This window comes from Oncorhynchus keta, chromosome 19, assembly GCF_023373465.1.
Source record: "Oncorhynchus keta strain PuntledgeMale-10-30-2019 chromosome 19, Oket_V2, whole genome shotgun sequence".
Lineage (NCBI taxonomy): Eukaryota > Metazoa > Chordata > Actinopteri > Salmoniformes > Salmonidae > Oncorhynchus > Oncorhynchus keta.
The window spans coordinates 25,991,421-26,006,003 of record NC_068439.1 but is presented as its reverse complement, the minus strand read 5'-3'; the positions used below and the strand labels follow the sequence as shown (position 1 = coordinate 26,006,003).

General features: G+C 43.4%; 1 protein-coding gene across 5 annotated transcripts in view; it reads left to right on the top strand.

Annotated features, from left to right (window-relative positions):
* The window catches only part of LOC118398014 (eIF5-mimic protein 1), a 22,811-nt gene extending 21,132 nt beyond the window's left edge, over positions 1-1,679 (top strand). For all 5 annotated transcript variants that reach the window (XM_052470107.1, XM_035792950.2, XM_052470106.1 and 2 more), the window contains exons 9-12: positions 87-233; positions 404-542; positions 753-875; positions 1,092-1,679. In XM_052470107.1, the coding sequence (XP_052326067.1) occupies positions 87-233; positions 404-542; positions 753-875; positions 1,092-1,120 (438 nt within the window). In that variant the 3' untranslated portion in view covers positions 1,121-1,679. The remainder of the gene's footprint in view (positions 1-86; positions 234-403; positions 543-752; positions 876-1,091) is intronic.
* The last annotated feature ends 12,904 nt before the right edge of the window (positions 1,680-14,583 follow it).

Below are 14,583 nucleotides of genomic sequence, written 5' to 3'. Positions count from 1 at the left end.
TGTCTCTGGGTTGGGTTGTAGAAGCAAAAATGATCAATTCCATTGTCCGACATAATGGACAGTAAATAATTATTCTGTGGTTCTAGATGGTGGTGTACGTGAAGGAGGAGATGAAGAGGAGTGCTCTCCAGGAGCAGGCTGTGATCGGTCTGCTGTGGAACATTCTCATGAATGCTGTGGAGTGGAACAAGAAGGAGGAGTTGGTCACCGAGCAAGCCCTCAAACACCTTAAAGTACATCATAACATCAACCATTAATAACTTATCTCACTCCTAACCCAACCACTCTATAACATGAGAGCTGGTCACTGTGGAGACTCTCAAACACATTGAAGTACTGCACAACGCTAACGTCAACCATGAATGAATGACAGTTGATGGGGTGTGTATCCTCTCCCCTCCAGCACTATGCCCCCCTGCTAGCAGCGTTCAGCACCCAGGGCCAGTCAGAGCTGGTGCTGCTACTGAGGATCCAGGAGTACTGCTATGACAATATCCACTTCATGAAGTCCTTCTCCAAGATAGTGGTGCTCTTCTACAAAGGTCAGTGTTATCATTTTATACAGGACAATGTTTCACAGTTTCTATGTAAAAAAAAAAAATTTAAAGTATCTCTTTCATTTGTCTTCGTAGTCAGGTTTGCGGTCAATTCCATTTCAATTTAGGAAGTAAACTGAAATTCCAATTTCACATAACTTCTCCTTATGGTGCTATGCTAAATGTTCCTGTTCTGTCCGTCTTCTCTCCACCCAGCTGATGTGTTGAGTGAGGAGGCCATTCTGAGGTGGTACAAAGACACTCACACCACCAAAGGGAAAGGTGTCTTTGTCGAGCAGATGAAGAAGTTTGTTGAGTGGCTGCAAAATGCAGAAGAAGGTACCATTTACAGGTTAAATACAGGTTACAGTTACAGGTAACCTAACCAATAACGGAAAAGAAAGCCATTGCATTTTCAGAAAATCATTGTTGAATCAATGAAACTGGACTATTAACATTCTGTAGACTTGGGCTGTGATGAGCACTCACCTGTAATTCCTATTCTGACCACTAAAAGGAGCTGTTTAATAATAATCTGTTTATTTTCTCATGTAGAGTCCGAGTCTGAGGGAGAGGAGGACTAGCAGACCAACCCAACAAGGAGTCTAACTCTGACGGCTGCTGCATCCTGTGGCCTGTATATGTCAATCAGCCTGTAGTCCCCATCTCGTATTTTTAGAAGATTTGCTAGACTATCATATTAATGTGGTTCCTGATACATTCAAGATAAATACTTATCCAGGCATTGTAAGAAGTATGAGATAATGTGTGCAGTGTGACTGCAATAAAAAAACGACCTGGAACACACCCATCCATATTACCTAACCGACCAGGGGTCCTAGACTCCTCAATCACAGTGCAACCCTCAGTGAAAAACCACGGGACCTCCCGACTCAACTTCAGGAGGATAGGAGACTAGATGTCATCTATCAAGACCACCCATCTGTGATATTTAAGCTTTTTTTGTTGTTTTTTAAGGATTGGAGGTCAGTCAGTGAACTCCCTTTACCAATGTTGTTCAGGTTTAGAGAGGAAGTCAAGACCTCAATCTGCAGTAGATTGTCATCCTCGTTTTATGAAAACTCAACTTTGTGTAACTTGGCAATGCTTTAATCTTTTTATTAATAAAGTGTTTTATATGTATTCACTGGTTGAGTATTGTTTCTGTGTTGTATTCTTAAATAAACTTAAGTAAATAAGGCTTCTGTTCATATGTCTGATGGAGGTTAAGAGAGTTTATTCAAAGACTTCCTAATTAGTTCGGTGCTCAGTAACTCAGAACTGAATGAGAAAGTGGGTGATTGTGATGGCTATTAAAGAGAGGTGAAGTCAAGCCAATCGTTGTGTAACTTTCATGCACCTGCGTATACACAGGCCAGGTGAAGGAATGCTGTTGACACTACTGTGACCTCTGTCATGTGCTTCAAGTGAAAATGCCCAGAGTTCTAATGGACCTTAGGTAAACAAACTTGGTTTGCATCCCAAATGACACCGTAATCCCTGTCTAGTGCACTGCTTTTGACCAGGGCCCATAGGGAATAGGTTGCCATTTGAGACAGACTCCAGGGAGTTAATGAGCAACAGGGACCTCCACTGTAGATCTAGATAATTACATCACCATCAAAATGACATACTACTGCATTTACTGTAGGTCTGTTTCTCAGAGCAGCATGTTGCCTGCCCTTTTTTTTCTTGCTTTGGAACTATTTTCACAAGTATGTGGTACAATTTCACAACTCCGTACAAAACTCCAAACAGATGAACAAAAAGGTTGTTTTTTTCAAAACTTTAAGCACCTTTTCAATTGACTAAGTACAACACATGAAATCACACTAACTTTTTCATCAAACCTAATCCGTGTTTCATCTAGAAATACCTTTCATATAAAGTAATTGCCTTTCACAATGCAATGCTCACAATACTTTTCACACGATTCTCTTATTTATTTAAATACATTTGACCATCACTTAATCCAACTGCACTTAATGGTTAATCACTAAACTAACTGTTTGGTAAACCTATAGATCTGTAACTATTTTGTCTACTCTATATGGATTTTGAGAACTACAGAAATGTGTGTAAAGTATAAACACCTAAATGACATGTAGGATACATGATAACCTTACATAATGACTACTCATTATTGCTAATTGGTCACCATATAGATGCTAAAGGGGATGTGTGAACACTTGCAATTTCTATCAACATTTTAATTTATTTGATTTATTTCACCTTTATTTAACCAAGTAGGCTAGTTGAGAACAAGTTCTCATTTGCAACTGTGACCTGGTCAAGATAAAGCATAGCAGTGTGAACAGACAACAACACAGAGTTACACATGGAGTAAACAATAAACAAGCCAATAACACAATAAACAAGTCAATGACACAGTAGAAAAAAATAAAGTCTATATACAGTGTGTGCAAAAGGCATGAGGAGGTAGGCAATAAATAGGCCATAGGAGCGAATAATTACAATTTAGCAGATTAACACTGGAGTGATAAATGAGCAGATAATGATGTACACGTAGAGATACGGGTGTGCAAAAGAGCAGAAAAGTAAATAAAATAAAAACAGTATGGGGATGAGGTAGGTAGATTGGGTGGGCTATTTACAGATGGTCTATGTATAGCTGCAGCGATCGGTTAGCTGCTCAGATAGTTGATGTTTAAAGTTGGTGAGGGAAATAAAAGTCTCCAACTTCAGCAATTTTTGCAATTCGTTCCAGTCACTGGCAGCAGAGAACTGGAAGGAAAGGTGGCCAAATGAGGTGTTGGCTTTGGGGATGATCAGTGAGATATACCTGCTGGAACGTGTGCTACAGGTGGGTGTTGTTATTGTGACCAGTGAACTGAGATAAGGCGGAGCTTTACCTTGCATAGACTTATAGATGACCTGGAGCCAGTGGGTCTGGCGACGAATATGTAGCGAGGGCCAGCTGACTAGAGCATACAGGTCGCAGTGGTGGGTGGAATAAGGTGATTTGGTATCAAAACGGATGGCACTGTGATAGACTGCATCCAGTTTGCTGAGTAGAATGTTGGAAGCTATTTTGTAGATGACATCGCCGAAGTCGAGGATCGGTAGGATAGTCAGTTTTACAAGGGTAAGTTTGGCGGCGTGAGTGAAGGAGGCTTTGTTGCGAAATAGAAAGCCGATTCTAGATTTGATTTTGGATTGGAGATGTTTAATATGAGTCTGGAAGGAGAGTTTACAGTCTAGCCAGACACCTAGGTATTTATAGTTGTCCACATATTCTAGGTCGGAACCGTCCTGGGTGGTGATGCTAGTCGGGCGGGCGGGTGTGGGCAGCGAACGGTTGAAAAGCATGCATTTGGTTTTACTAACGTTTAAGAGCAGTTGGAGGCCACGGAAGGAGTGTTGTATGGCATTGAAGCTCGTTTGCAGGTTAGTTAGCACAGTGTCCAAGGAAGGGACAGAAGTATACAGAATGGTGTCGTCTGCGTAGAGGTGGATCAGGGAATCGCCCGCAGCAAGAGCGACATCATTGATATATACAGAGAAAAGAGTCGGCCCGAGAATTGAACCCTGTGGTACCCCCATAGAGACTGCAAGAGGTCCGGACGACATGCCCTCCGATTTGAGACACTGAACTCTGTCTGCAAAGTAGTTGGTGATCCAGGCGAGGCAGTCATTAGAAAACCCAAGGCTATTGAGTCTGCCGATAAGAATACAGTGTTTGACAGAGTCAAAAGCCTTGGCCAGGTCGATGAAGACGGCTGCACAGTACTGTCTTTTATTGATGGAGGTTATGATATCATTTAGTACCTTGAGCGTGGCTGAGGTGCACCCGTGACCAGCTCGGAAGCCAGATTGCACAGCGGAGAAGGGACGGTGGGATTCAAAATGGTCAGTGATCTGTTTATTAACTTCTCTTTCGAAGACTTTAGATAGGCAGGGCAGGATGGATATAGGTCTGTAACATGGAGCAGGATAGACAGCTAGGGAGAGGAAGAAATGAAAGAGCTCGTGGACAAGGAGCCCGTCAGAAAGGTGGGCATGGGAGAGAGGGAGGCAGATGGCAGGGAACTCTTGTGTCTAATGAAGTCCCGGCCATATTCGTGGGACATCTCCGCTGACCATGTGGTAAACAGAGGCCTTACCATGGACAAATCTGCCAGATTATTTCACCCCAATCTGAAAAGATCAACTGTCAATTTGATCATGATAACGTTTTGCCAAGAAAACCAGTAAGTCTGCAGGATATGAACTATGCTTCACCATGACATGTACAGTAAATGACATATTATAATGCATGTAAATTCACAGAACATGTTCCAGTATTCTTACAGTATGATATATTGACAGTATACTCTGTTCTACCCTCAGAATTGACAGAAGACCCCATATTGTTGGCCGTGGCCGTGTGCTGACCGACCAGGAGGAGTGGACACTGGTGGAAATGGTGAGGGCCAGGAATGACAGACGGTTGTCTGAAATAAATCAGGCCGTTGAGGTAAACGATGACACCAATGTGGCATCCCTCAGCCTACCAACAATCGGACACCTTTTGAAGTGGCACCAGGTATCTATGAAACACATCGGCCAAATGCTCAAGACAGGCTTGATGCACACGAATGCATGCTAAGCCTTATGTTTTATTTTCATTCATTTAATTTGTTTAATTTCATTTCTTATATTTGATTAGAGACAGTTGTAATTATATCAGGATTTGTTTTAATTTTTTTGCATGAATGATTGTAGAGGATGTCTTCATTGAGCACACCTTTGATTGGTAAAGATTTCTGTCAATTGTTTGGCGTAATGTAGGTGTATTGCCTTATGTGAAAACTGTGTAATCTACTGTAATCTACAGTACTGTAGCATATTACTTTCAGCACTTCTAAGGGCTTTGTTTGCTATTGGATTAACTAGTAGTTAAAATGACTAAATTGAAAAGATATCAATATGTTGTGTTTTGGTGATTAAACCAGTGTTCTCATTACATTTCACAATAAACGTACTGTATATTTTGAATCAAAAGTTTTGTGGTGAGAGATGTTTACAATCCAAATGAATGCACAACGACAGGTTTGGAATGAAAGACTGACTGCGTTACACGTGTGACCAGTTTTGAGTTTTGTACTAAGAGTTGTGAAAATGTACCACAAACTTGTGAAAATAGTTCCAAAGCAATAAAAGAAAACTGTAATATTCACTAGAGCCATAACCTGATTTCAGACTGTTTTTACTTTTTTTACTTCGCCCAGGGCCTGAGAGTCCACTCTCTTTGGGGGTTTCAGCTTATTGGTGCATGTAGGTCAAGTAAATGCCTGAACAGCTTTCACTCTGACATAGATGTGTGTGTGTGTGTGTGTGTGTGTGTGTGTGTGTGTGTGTGTGTGTGTGTGTGTGTGTGTGTGTGTGTGTGTGTGTGTGTGTGTGTGTGTGTGTGTGTGTGTGTGTGTGTGTGTGTGTGTGTGTGTGTGTGTGTGTGTGTGTGTGTGTGTGTGTGTGTGTGTGTGTGTGTGTGTGTGTGTGTGTGTGTGTGTGTCATTTCTGGGTATCTGGATGTCCCAATACCCCCGCCTGTCTGTCTGTATTTGTTTTCCTGTCTCTGTCTGTCTGTTTAGGTTCAGGTGAGCATAGAGATCCCAGCCATGCAGGACCTGATTGACCCACAGAGGATGATGAATTATTCATGAACTACACCTTCCTATATCTGTAATGTGATTCTGGCCTTACATGCACTTCCACACATGCACTCTCACTGAGAACCTCAACTAATTAGCCAGCTCCAATTCTAATGGGGGTATTCAGATATAGAGGAGGCTGTCATGTGTCCTGAGAAATTAGGTTAGTTGGAGTCAAGGCCTACAGTTGAATTTGGAACTTTAAATGATGTCAGACTAAAGGGGAGGGATTGGGTAAATTCCAGACACATACTGGACATTCTGCACTGGCAAAGGAAGCACATAAATATGGGCTATCTATCTGGAAGGCACCCTAAACCTGCACCAGTTGGAGCTGTATGGCGGTGAGACAACAGTCTGAAACCCTCTGCCATCATCACTGCCACCGCATCACTGCAATTATTTATATATAAATTACAAACATGATCCTTTAACCAATCAGAGCACTGTGGAAGCTCCAGAGCAACCTCCCTTTTAGGCATGTCATCCCGCATTACCGTTCTCCTAGCAGCAGAATATTATGCTGGCAGCACGACGCAGACACATTTTTATTTGAATAGCCCCCCTGCAAAAGACATGCTAAATGTTGAGAATGTCGATGTATTTTATGACTCTTGTGCAGTACAACTGTTTTACACAGCATTGCAACCACCTTTGAAAAAATAAATGGATAATTTGAAGTATTTTATGTGTAATATTGTATTATTTATAACAGCATTTCTTTTGAAAGTTTACAAAAAAACTGGTATGTTGAAGACTTTTGTGTAGGCAATATTTAAAGAAATACATGTTTAATTAACGACAAATATACACTACCGTTCAAAGGTTTGGGGTCACTTAGAAATGTCCTTGTTTTAGAAAGGAAAGCACATTTTTTGTCCATTAAAATAACATCAAATTGATTTGTAAAAATACAGTGTAGACATTGTTAATGTTGTAAATGACTATTGTAGCTGTAAACAGCTGATTTTTAATGGAATATCTACAAAGGCGTACAGAGGCCCATTATCAGCAACCATCACTCCTGTGTTCCAATGACACGTTGTGTTAGCTAATCCAAGTTTATCATTTTAAAAGGCTAATTGATCATTAGAAAACGCTTCTGCAATTATGTTAGTGGAACCAATATGAAATGGCTAGCTAGTTAGAGGGGTGCGCGCTAATACCGTTTCAATTGGCAAAGTCACTCACTCTGAGACCTTGAAGTAGTTGTTCCCCTTGCTCTGCAAGGGCCGCGGCTTTTGTGGAGCGATGGGTAACGATGCTTCGTGGGTGTCAGTTGTTGATGTGTGCAGGGTGTCCCTGATTCGAGCCCGGGTAGGGGCGGGAGCTATACTGTTACATTGAAGCTGTTGACCCGGATCACTGGTTGCTGCGGAAAGGGAGGAGGCCAAAAGGGGAGTGAGTGTAACCGATATGAAATGGCTAGCTAGTTAGCGGGGTGCGCGCTAATAGCGTTTCAATCGGTGATGTCACTCGCTCTGAGACCTTGAAGTAGTTGTTCCCCTTGCTCTGCAAGGGCTGCAGCTTTTGTGGAGCGATGGGTAACGATGTTTTGTGGCAGGCAGTTGCAGATGTGTGCAGAGGGTTCCTGGTTCGAGCCCAGGTAGGGGCAAGGAGAGGGACGGAAGCCATACTGTTACATTAGCACAGCTGAAAACTGTTGTGCTAGTTAAAGAAACAATAACACTGGCCAACTTAGACTAGTTGAGTATCTGGAGCATCAGCATTTGTGGGTTCGATTACAGGCTCAAAATGGCCAGAAACAAAGAACTTTCTTCTGAAACTCATCAGTCTATTCTTGTTCTAAAAAATGAAGGCTATTTCATGTGAGAAATTGGCAAGAAACTGAAGATCTCGTGTAATGCTGTGTACTACTCCCTTCACAGAACAGCGCAAACTGGCGCTAACCAGAATAGAAAGAGGCATGGGAGGCCCCTGTGCACAACTAAGCAAGAGGACCAGTACATTAAAGTGTTTAGTTTCAGAAACGCCTCAAGTCCTCAACTGGCAGCTTCATTAAATAGTACCCACAAAACACCAGTCTCAAAGTCAACAGTGAAGTGGCGACTCAGGGATGCTGGCCTTCTAGGCAGAGTTCCTCTGTCCAGTGTCTGTGTTATTTTGCCCATCTTAATCTTTTATTTTTATTGGCCAGTCTGCGATATGTCTTTTTCTTTGCAACTCTGCCTAGAATGCCAGCCTCCCGGAGTCGCCTCTTCACTGTTGACGTTGAGACTGGTGTTAGAGAATAAGAACCTTTTTCTGAAGTCATTTAAGTGAATAAATGTACTTAACTTGTGCTTATCTAAGGACTACTCTTCTAGATGATGCATAATGGATGAATAAAACTGTCTTTAAAAATGATTAGAGTTTTTACAGGAATGTTTAAAAAGTGTTATGATAATGAGACATACAGTACCAGTCAAAAGTTTGGACACGCCTACCCATTCAAGGGTTTTTCTTTATTTTACTTTTTTTTCTACATTGTAGAATAATAATGAAGACATTAAAACTATGGAATAACACATATGGAGTCATGTAGTAACCAAAAGTGTTAAACATATCAAAATATATTTTATATGTGAGATTCTTCAAAGTAGCCATCCTTTGCCTTGATGACAGCTTTTCACACTTTTGACATTCTCTCAACCAGCTTCATGAGGTAGGCACCTGAAATGCATTTTAATTAACAGGTGAGCCTTGTTAAAAGTTCATTTGTCAAATGTATTTGCTTCTTAATGCATTTGTGCCAATCAGTTGTGGTAAAAGACCAAGTCCATATTATGGCAAGAACAGCTCAAATAAGCAAAGAGAAACAACAGTCCATCATTACTTTAAGACATGAAGGTCAGTCAATGTGGAACATTTCAAGAACTTTGAAAGTTTCTTCAAGTGCAAATATAAAACAGGTGAAAGGGTATTTCATCCTGGTATTGTGCTTGCTTAGGACTTTAAATAAAACAGGTCTTCTAATAAGACAAAGGCCAAGTAATAATAATTTGTATTTTCTCACAAATTACAATTTGTATTGTCTAAGAGGCCAACCTTTGGATTGATTACGACCAAGGTGGGTTTAAGAAAATTGTTGGAAGGCTAAACCTATAGCAACATGAGTTTACTAGGAGAAGGCCTAGAAAATGACCTGATGCATTTTTTGGCACACATCAATGCTGGCCTTGGGCTGATTTACATCTGTCAAGGTGCAGCCACTGCCATCACCATTGGGCTAGGCTGTTAACAGGTATGCCATTCCACTACTGTTTACATTTTATTTCACACGGGAAGCAAACAGAGTGTTCAAGTGTTTTGTCGTTACAACTGATATTAAACACAACAACAGTACATTAATGTTTTGTTTTGGAATTAATATACATGCAGGACTAAATGTACAGTGCCTTGCGAAAGTATTCGGCCCCCTTGAACTTTGCGACCTTTTTCCACATTTCAGGCTTCAAACATAAAGATATAAAACTGTATTTTTTTGTGAAGAATCAACAACAAGTGGGACACAATCATGAAGTGGAACGACATTTATTGGATATTTCAAACTTTTTTAACAAATCAAAAACTGAAAAATGGTGGATGGAGCGGGACATGATGTCCCAGATGTGCTCAATTGGATTCAGGTCTGGGGAACGGGCGGGCCAGTCCATAGCATCAATGCATTCCTCTTGCAGGAACTGCTGACACACTCCAGCCACATGAGGTCTAGCATTGTTTTGCATTAGGAGGAACCCAGGGCCAACCGCACCAGCATGTGGTCTCACAAGGGGTCTGAGGATCTCATCTCGGTACCTAATGGCAGTCAGGCTACCTCTGGCGAGCACATGGAGGGCTGTGCGGCCCCCCAAAGAAATGCCACCCCACACCATGACTGACCCACCGCCAAACCGGTCATGCTGGAGGATGTTGCAGGCAGCAGAACTTTCTCCACGGCGTCTCCAGACTCTGTCACGTCTGTCACATGTGCTCAGTGTGAACCTGCTTTCATCTGTGAAGAGCACAGTGCGCCAGTGGAAAATTTGCCAATCTTGGTGTTCTCTGGCAAATGCCAAATGTCCTGCACAGTGTTGGGCTGTAAGCACAACCCCCACCTGTGAATGTCGGGCCCTCATATCACCCTCATGGAGTCTGTTTCTGACCGTTTGAGCAGACACATGCACATTTGTGGCCTGCTGGAGGTCATTTTGCAGGGCTCTGGCAGTGCTCCTCCTGCTCCTCCTTGCACAAAGGCCGGAGGTAGCGGTCCTGCTGCTGGGTTGTTGCCCTCCTACGGCCTCCTCCTCCATGTCCTGATATACTAGCCTGTCTTCTGGTAGCGCCTCCATGCTCTAGACACTACGCTGACAGACACAGCAAACCTTCTTGCCACAGCTCGCATTGATGTACCATCCTGGATGAGCTGCACTACCTGAGCCACTTGTGTGGGTTGTAGACTCCGTCTCATGCTACCACTGGAGTGAAAGCACCGCCAGCATTCAAAAGTGACCAAAACATCAGCCAGGAAGCATAGGAACCGAGAAGTGGTCTGTGGTCACCACCTGCAGAACCACTCCTTTATTGGGGGTGCCTTGCTAATTGCCTACAATTTCCACCTGTTGTCTATTCCATTTGCACAACAGCATGTGAAATGTATTGTCAATCAGTGTTGCTTCCTAAGTGGACAGTTTGATTTCACAGAAGTGTGATTGATTTGGAGTTACATTGTGTGTTAAGTGTTCCCTTTATTTTTTGGAGCAGTGTATATTATGAAGAGTGATCAGATGAATTGCAATCAATTACAAAGTCCCTCTTTGCTATGCAAAAAAACATTTCCTCTGCATTTCAGCCCTGCCACAAAAGGACCAGCTGACATCATGTCAGTGTTTCTCTCGTTAACACAGGTGTGAGTGTTGACGAGGACAAGGCTAGAGATCACTCTGTCATGCTGATTGAGTTCGAATAACTGACTGGAAGCTTCAAAACGAGGGTGGTGCTTGGAATCATTGTTCTTCCTCTGTCAACCATGGTTACCTGCAAGGAAACAAGTGCCGTCATCATTGCTTTGCACAAAAAGGGCTTCACAGGCAAGGATATTGCTGCCAGTAAGATTGCACCTAAATGAACCATTTATCGAATCATCAAGAACTTCAAGGAGAGAGGTTCAATTGTTGTGAAGAAGGCTTCGGGCGCCCAAGAAAGTCCAGCAAGCGCCAGGACCATCTCCTAAAGTTGATTCAGCTGCGGGATCGGGGCACCACCACTACAAAGCTTGCTCAGGAATGGCAGCAGGCAGGTGTGAGTGCATCTGCACGCACAGTGAGGCGAAGAATTTTGGAGGATTGCCTGATGTCAATAAGGACAGTAAAGAAGCCATTTCTTTCCAGGAAAAACATCAGGGTCAGATTGATATTCTGCAAAAGGTACAGGGATTGGACTGCTGAGGACTGGAGTAAAGTAATTTTCTCTGATGAATCCCCTTTCCGATTGTTTGGGGCATCCGGAAAAAAGCTTGTCCGGAGAAGACAAGGTGAGCGTTACCATCAGTCCTGTGTCATGCCAACAGTAAAGCATCCTGAGACCATTCATGTGTGGGGTTGCTTCTCAGCCAAGGAAGTGGGATCACTCACAATTTTGCCTAAGAACACAGCCATGAATAAAGAATGGTACCAACACATCCTCCGAGAGCAACTTCTCCCAACCATCCAGGAACAGTTTGGTGACGAACAATGCCTTTTCCAGCATGATGGAGCACCTTGTCAATAAAAGCCTTTGCTTGTAATTATACTTCAGTATTACATAGTACATCTGACAAAAATATCTAAAGACACTGAAGCTGCAAACTTTGTGGAAATTAATATTTGTGTCATTCTCAAAGCTTTTGGCCACGACTGTACAGTCTATAGTTAATAACATAGATGAACCATGATCACGTATATCCTACTAACGGGGCATTAAAAACTGTAATATCTTGTTTTTCACAGAGTTGGAGCGGAACGACGACATTAATAACACACAGATGGGGTGTTTTATGCCTTTCGGCAGGATAGTACAGCGGCCTCTGGTAAGACAAGGGGTGGCGGTCTATGTATATTGTAAACAACAGCTGGTGCACTAAATCTAAGGAAGTCTCTAGGTTTTGCTCGCCTGAGGTAGAGTATCTCATGATAAGCTGTAGACCACACTATTTACCAAAATATGTTTTATCTATATTCTTCGTAGCTGTCTATTTACCACCACAAACCGATGCTGGCACTAAGACCTCATTCAATGAGCTGTATAAGAACATAAGCAAACAGGAAAACACTCATCCAGAGGCGGCACTCCTAGTGGGCGGGGACTTTAATGCAGGGAAACATATCCGTTTTACCTCATTTATACCATCATGTTAAATGTGCAACCAGAGGGAAAAAAACTAGACCATCTTTACTCCACATACAGAGACACGTACAAAGCTCTCCCTTGCCCTCCATTTGGCAAATCAGACCATAATTCTATCCTCCTGATTCCTGCATACAAGCAAAGACTAAAGCAGGAAGCACCAGTGACCTGATCAATAAAAAAGTGGTCAGATGAAGCACATGCTAAGAAACAGGACTGTTTTGTTAGAACTGGAATATGTTCCGGGATTCTTCCGATGGTATTGAGGAGTACACCCCACATCAGTCACTGGCTTCATCAATAAGTGCATCGATGATGTTGTCCCCACAGTGACCGTACGTATATACCCCAACTGAAGCCATGGATGACAGGCAACATCAGCACTGAGCTAAAGGGTAGAGCTGCCACTTTCAAAGAGCGTGGTCTAACCCGGAAGCTTATAAGAAATCCCGCTATGCCCTCAGACGAAGCATCAAACAGGCAAAGCGTCATGACTAAGATTGAATCGTACTACACCGGCTCCGATGCTCGTCGGATGTGGCAGGGCTTGCAGACTATTACCAACTACAGCCACGAGCTGCCCAGTGACACAAGCCTACCAGATGAAATGACTACTATGCTCGCTTCGAGGCAAGTAACACTGAAACATGTACTCCGAGCATGCCCTGACCAACTGGCAAGTGTCTTCACTGACATTTTCAACCTGTCCCTGACTGAGTCTGGGATACCAACATGTTTCAAGCAGACCACCATAGGCCCTTTGCCCAAGAACACTAAGGTAACCTGCCTAAATGACTACCGACCCGTAGCACTCACATCTGTAGCCATGAAGTGCTTTGAAAGGCTGGTCATAGCTCACATCATTATCCCAGAAATCCTAGACCCACCCCATTTTGCATACTACCCCAACAGATCCACAGATGATGCAATCTCTATTGCACTCCACACTGCCCTTTCCCACCTGGACAAAAGGAACACCTATGTGAGAATGCTATTCATTGACGAAAGTTCAGCGTTCAACAACATAGTGCCCTCAAAGCTCAATACTAAGCTAAGGACTCTGGGACTAAACACCCCCCCTCTGCAACTGGATCCTGGACTTCCTGACAGGCCGCCCCCAGGTGGTAAGGGTAGGTAACAACACATCCGTCACGCTGATCCTCAACACAGGGGCCCCTCAGGGGTGCGTGCTCAGCCCCCTCCTGTACTCCCTCTTCACTCATGACTGCATAACTCCAACACCATCATCAAGTTTGCCGATGACACAGCAGTGGTAGGCCTGATCACCGACAAAGATGACACAGCCTATAGGGAGGAGGTCAGAGACCTGGCCGTGTGGTTCCAGGACAACAACCTCTCCCTCAACGTGATCAAGACAAAGGAGATGATTGTGGACTATAGGAAAGGAGGACCGAGCACGCCCCTGTTCACATTAATGGGACTGTCGTGGAGCAGGTTGAGAGCTTTAAGTTCCTTGGTGTCCACATCACCAACAAACTATCATGGTCCAAACACACCAAAACAGTTGTGAAGAGGGCTCGACCACTCCTATTCCCCCTCAGGAGACTGAAAAGATTTGGCATGGGTCCTCAGATCCTCAAAAGGTTCTACAGCTGCACCATCGAGAGCATCCTGACTGGTTGGATCACTGCACTACAGAGGGTTGTGCATACGGCCTAGTACATCACTGGGGCCAAGCTTCCTGCCATCCAGGACCTCTATACCAGGTGGTGTCAGAGGAAGGCCCTAAAAATTGTCAAAGACTCCAGCCACCCTAGTCATAGACTGCTTTCTCTGCTCCCGCACGGCAAGAGGTACCGGAGTGCCACATTTAGGTCCAAAAGGATTCGTAACGGCTTCTACACCCAGGCTGGCAGGGTAGAGCGTTGGAGCGTTGGTTAGAGCGTTGGACTAGTAACCGGAAGGTTGCAAGTTCAAACCCCCGAGCTGACAAGGTACAAATCTGTCGTTCTGCCCCTGAACAGGCAGTTAACCCAATGTTCCTAGGCCGTCATTGAACATAAGAATTT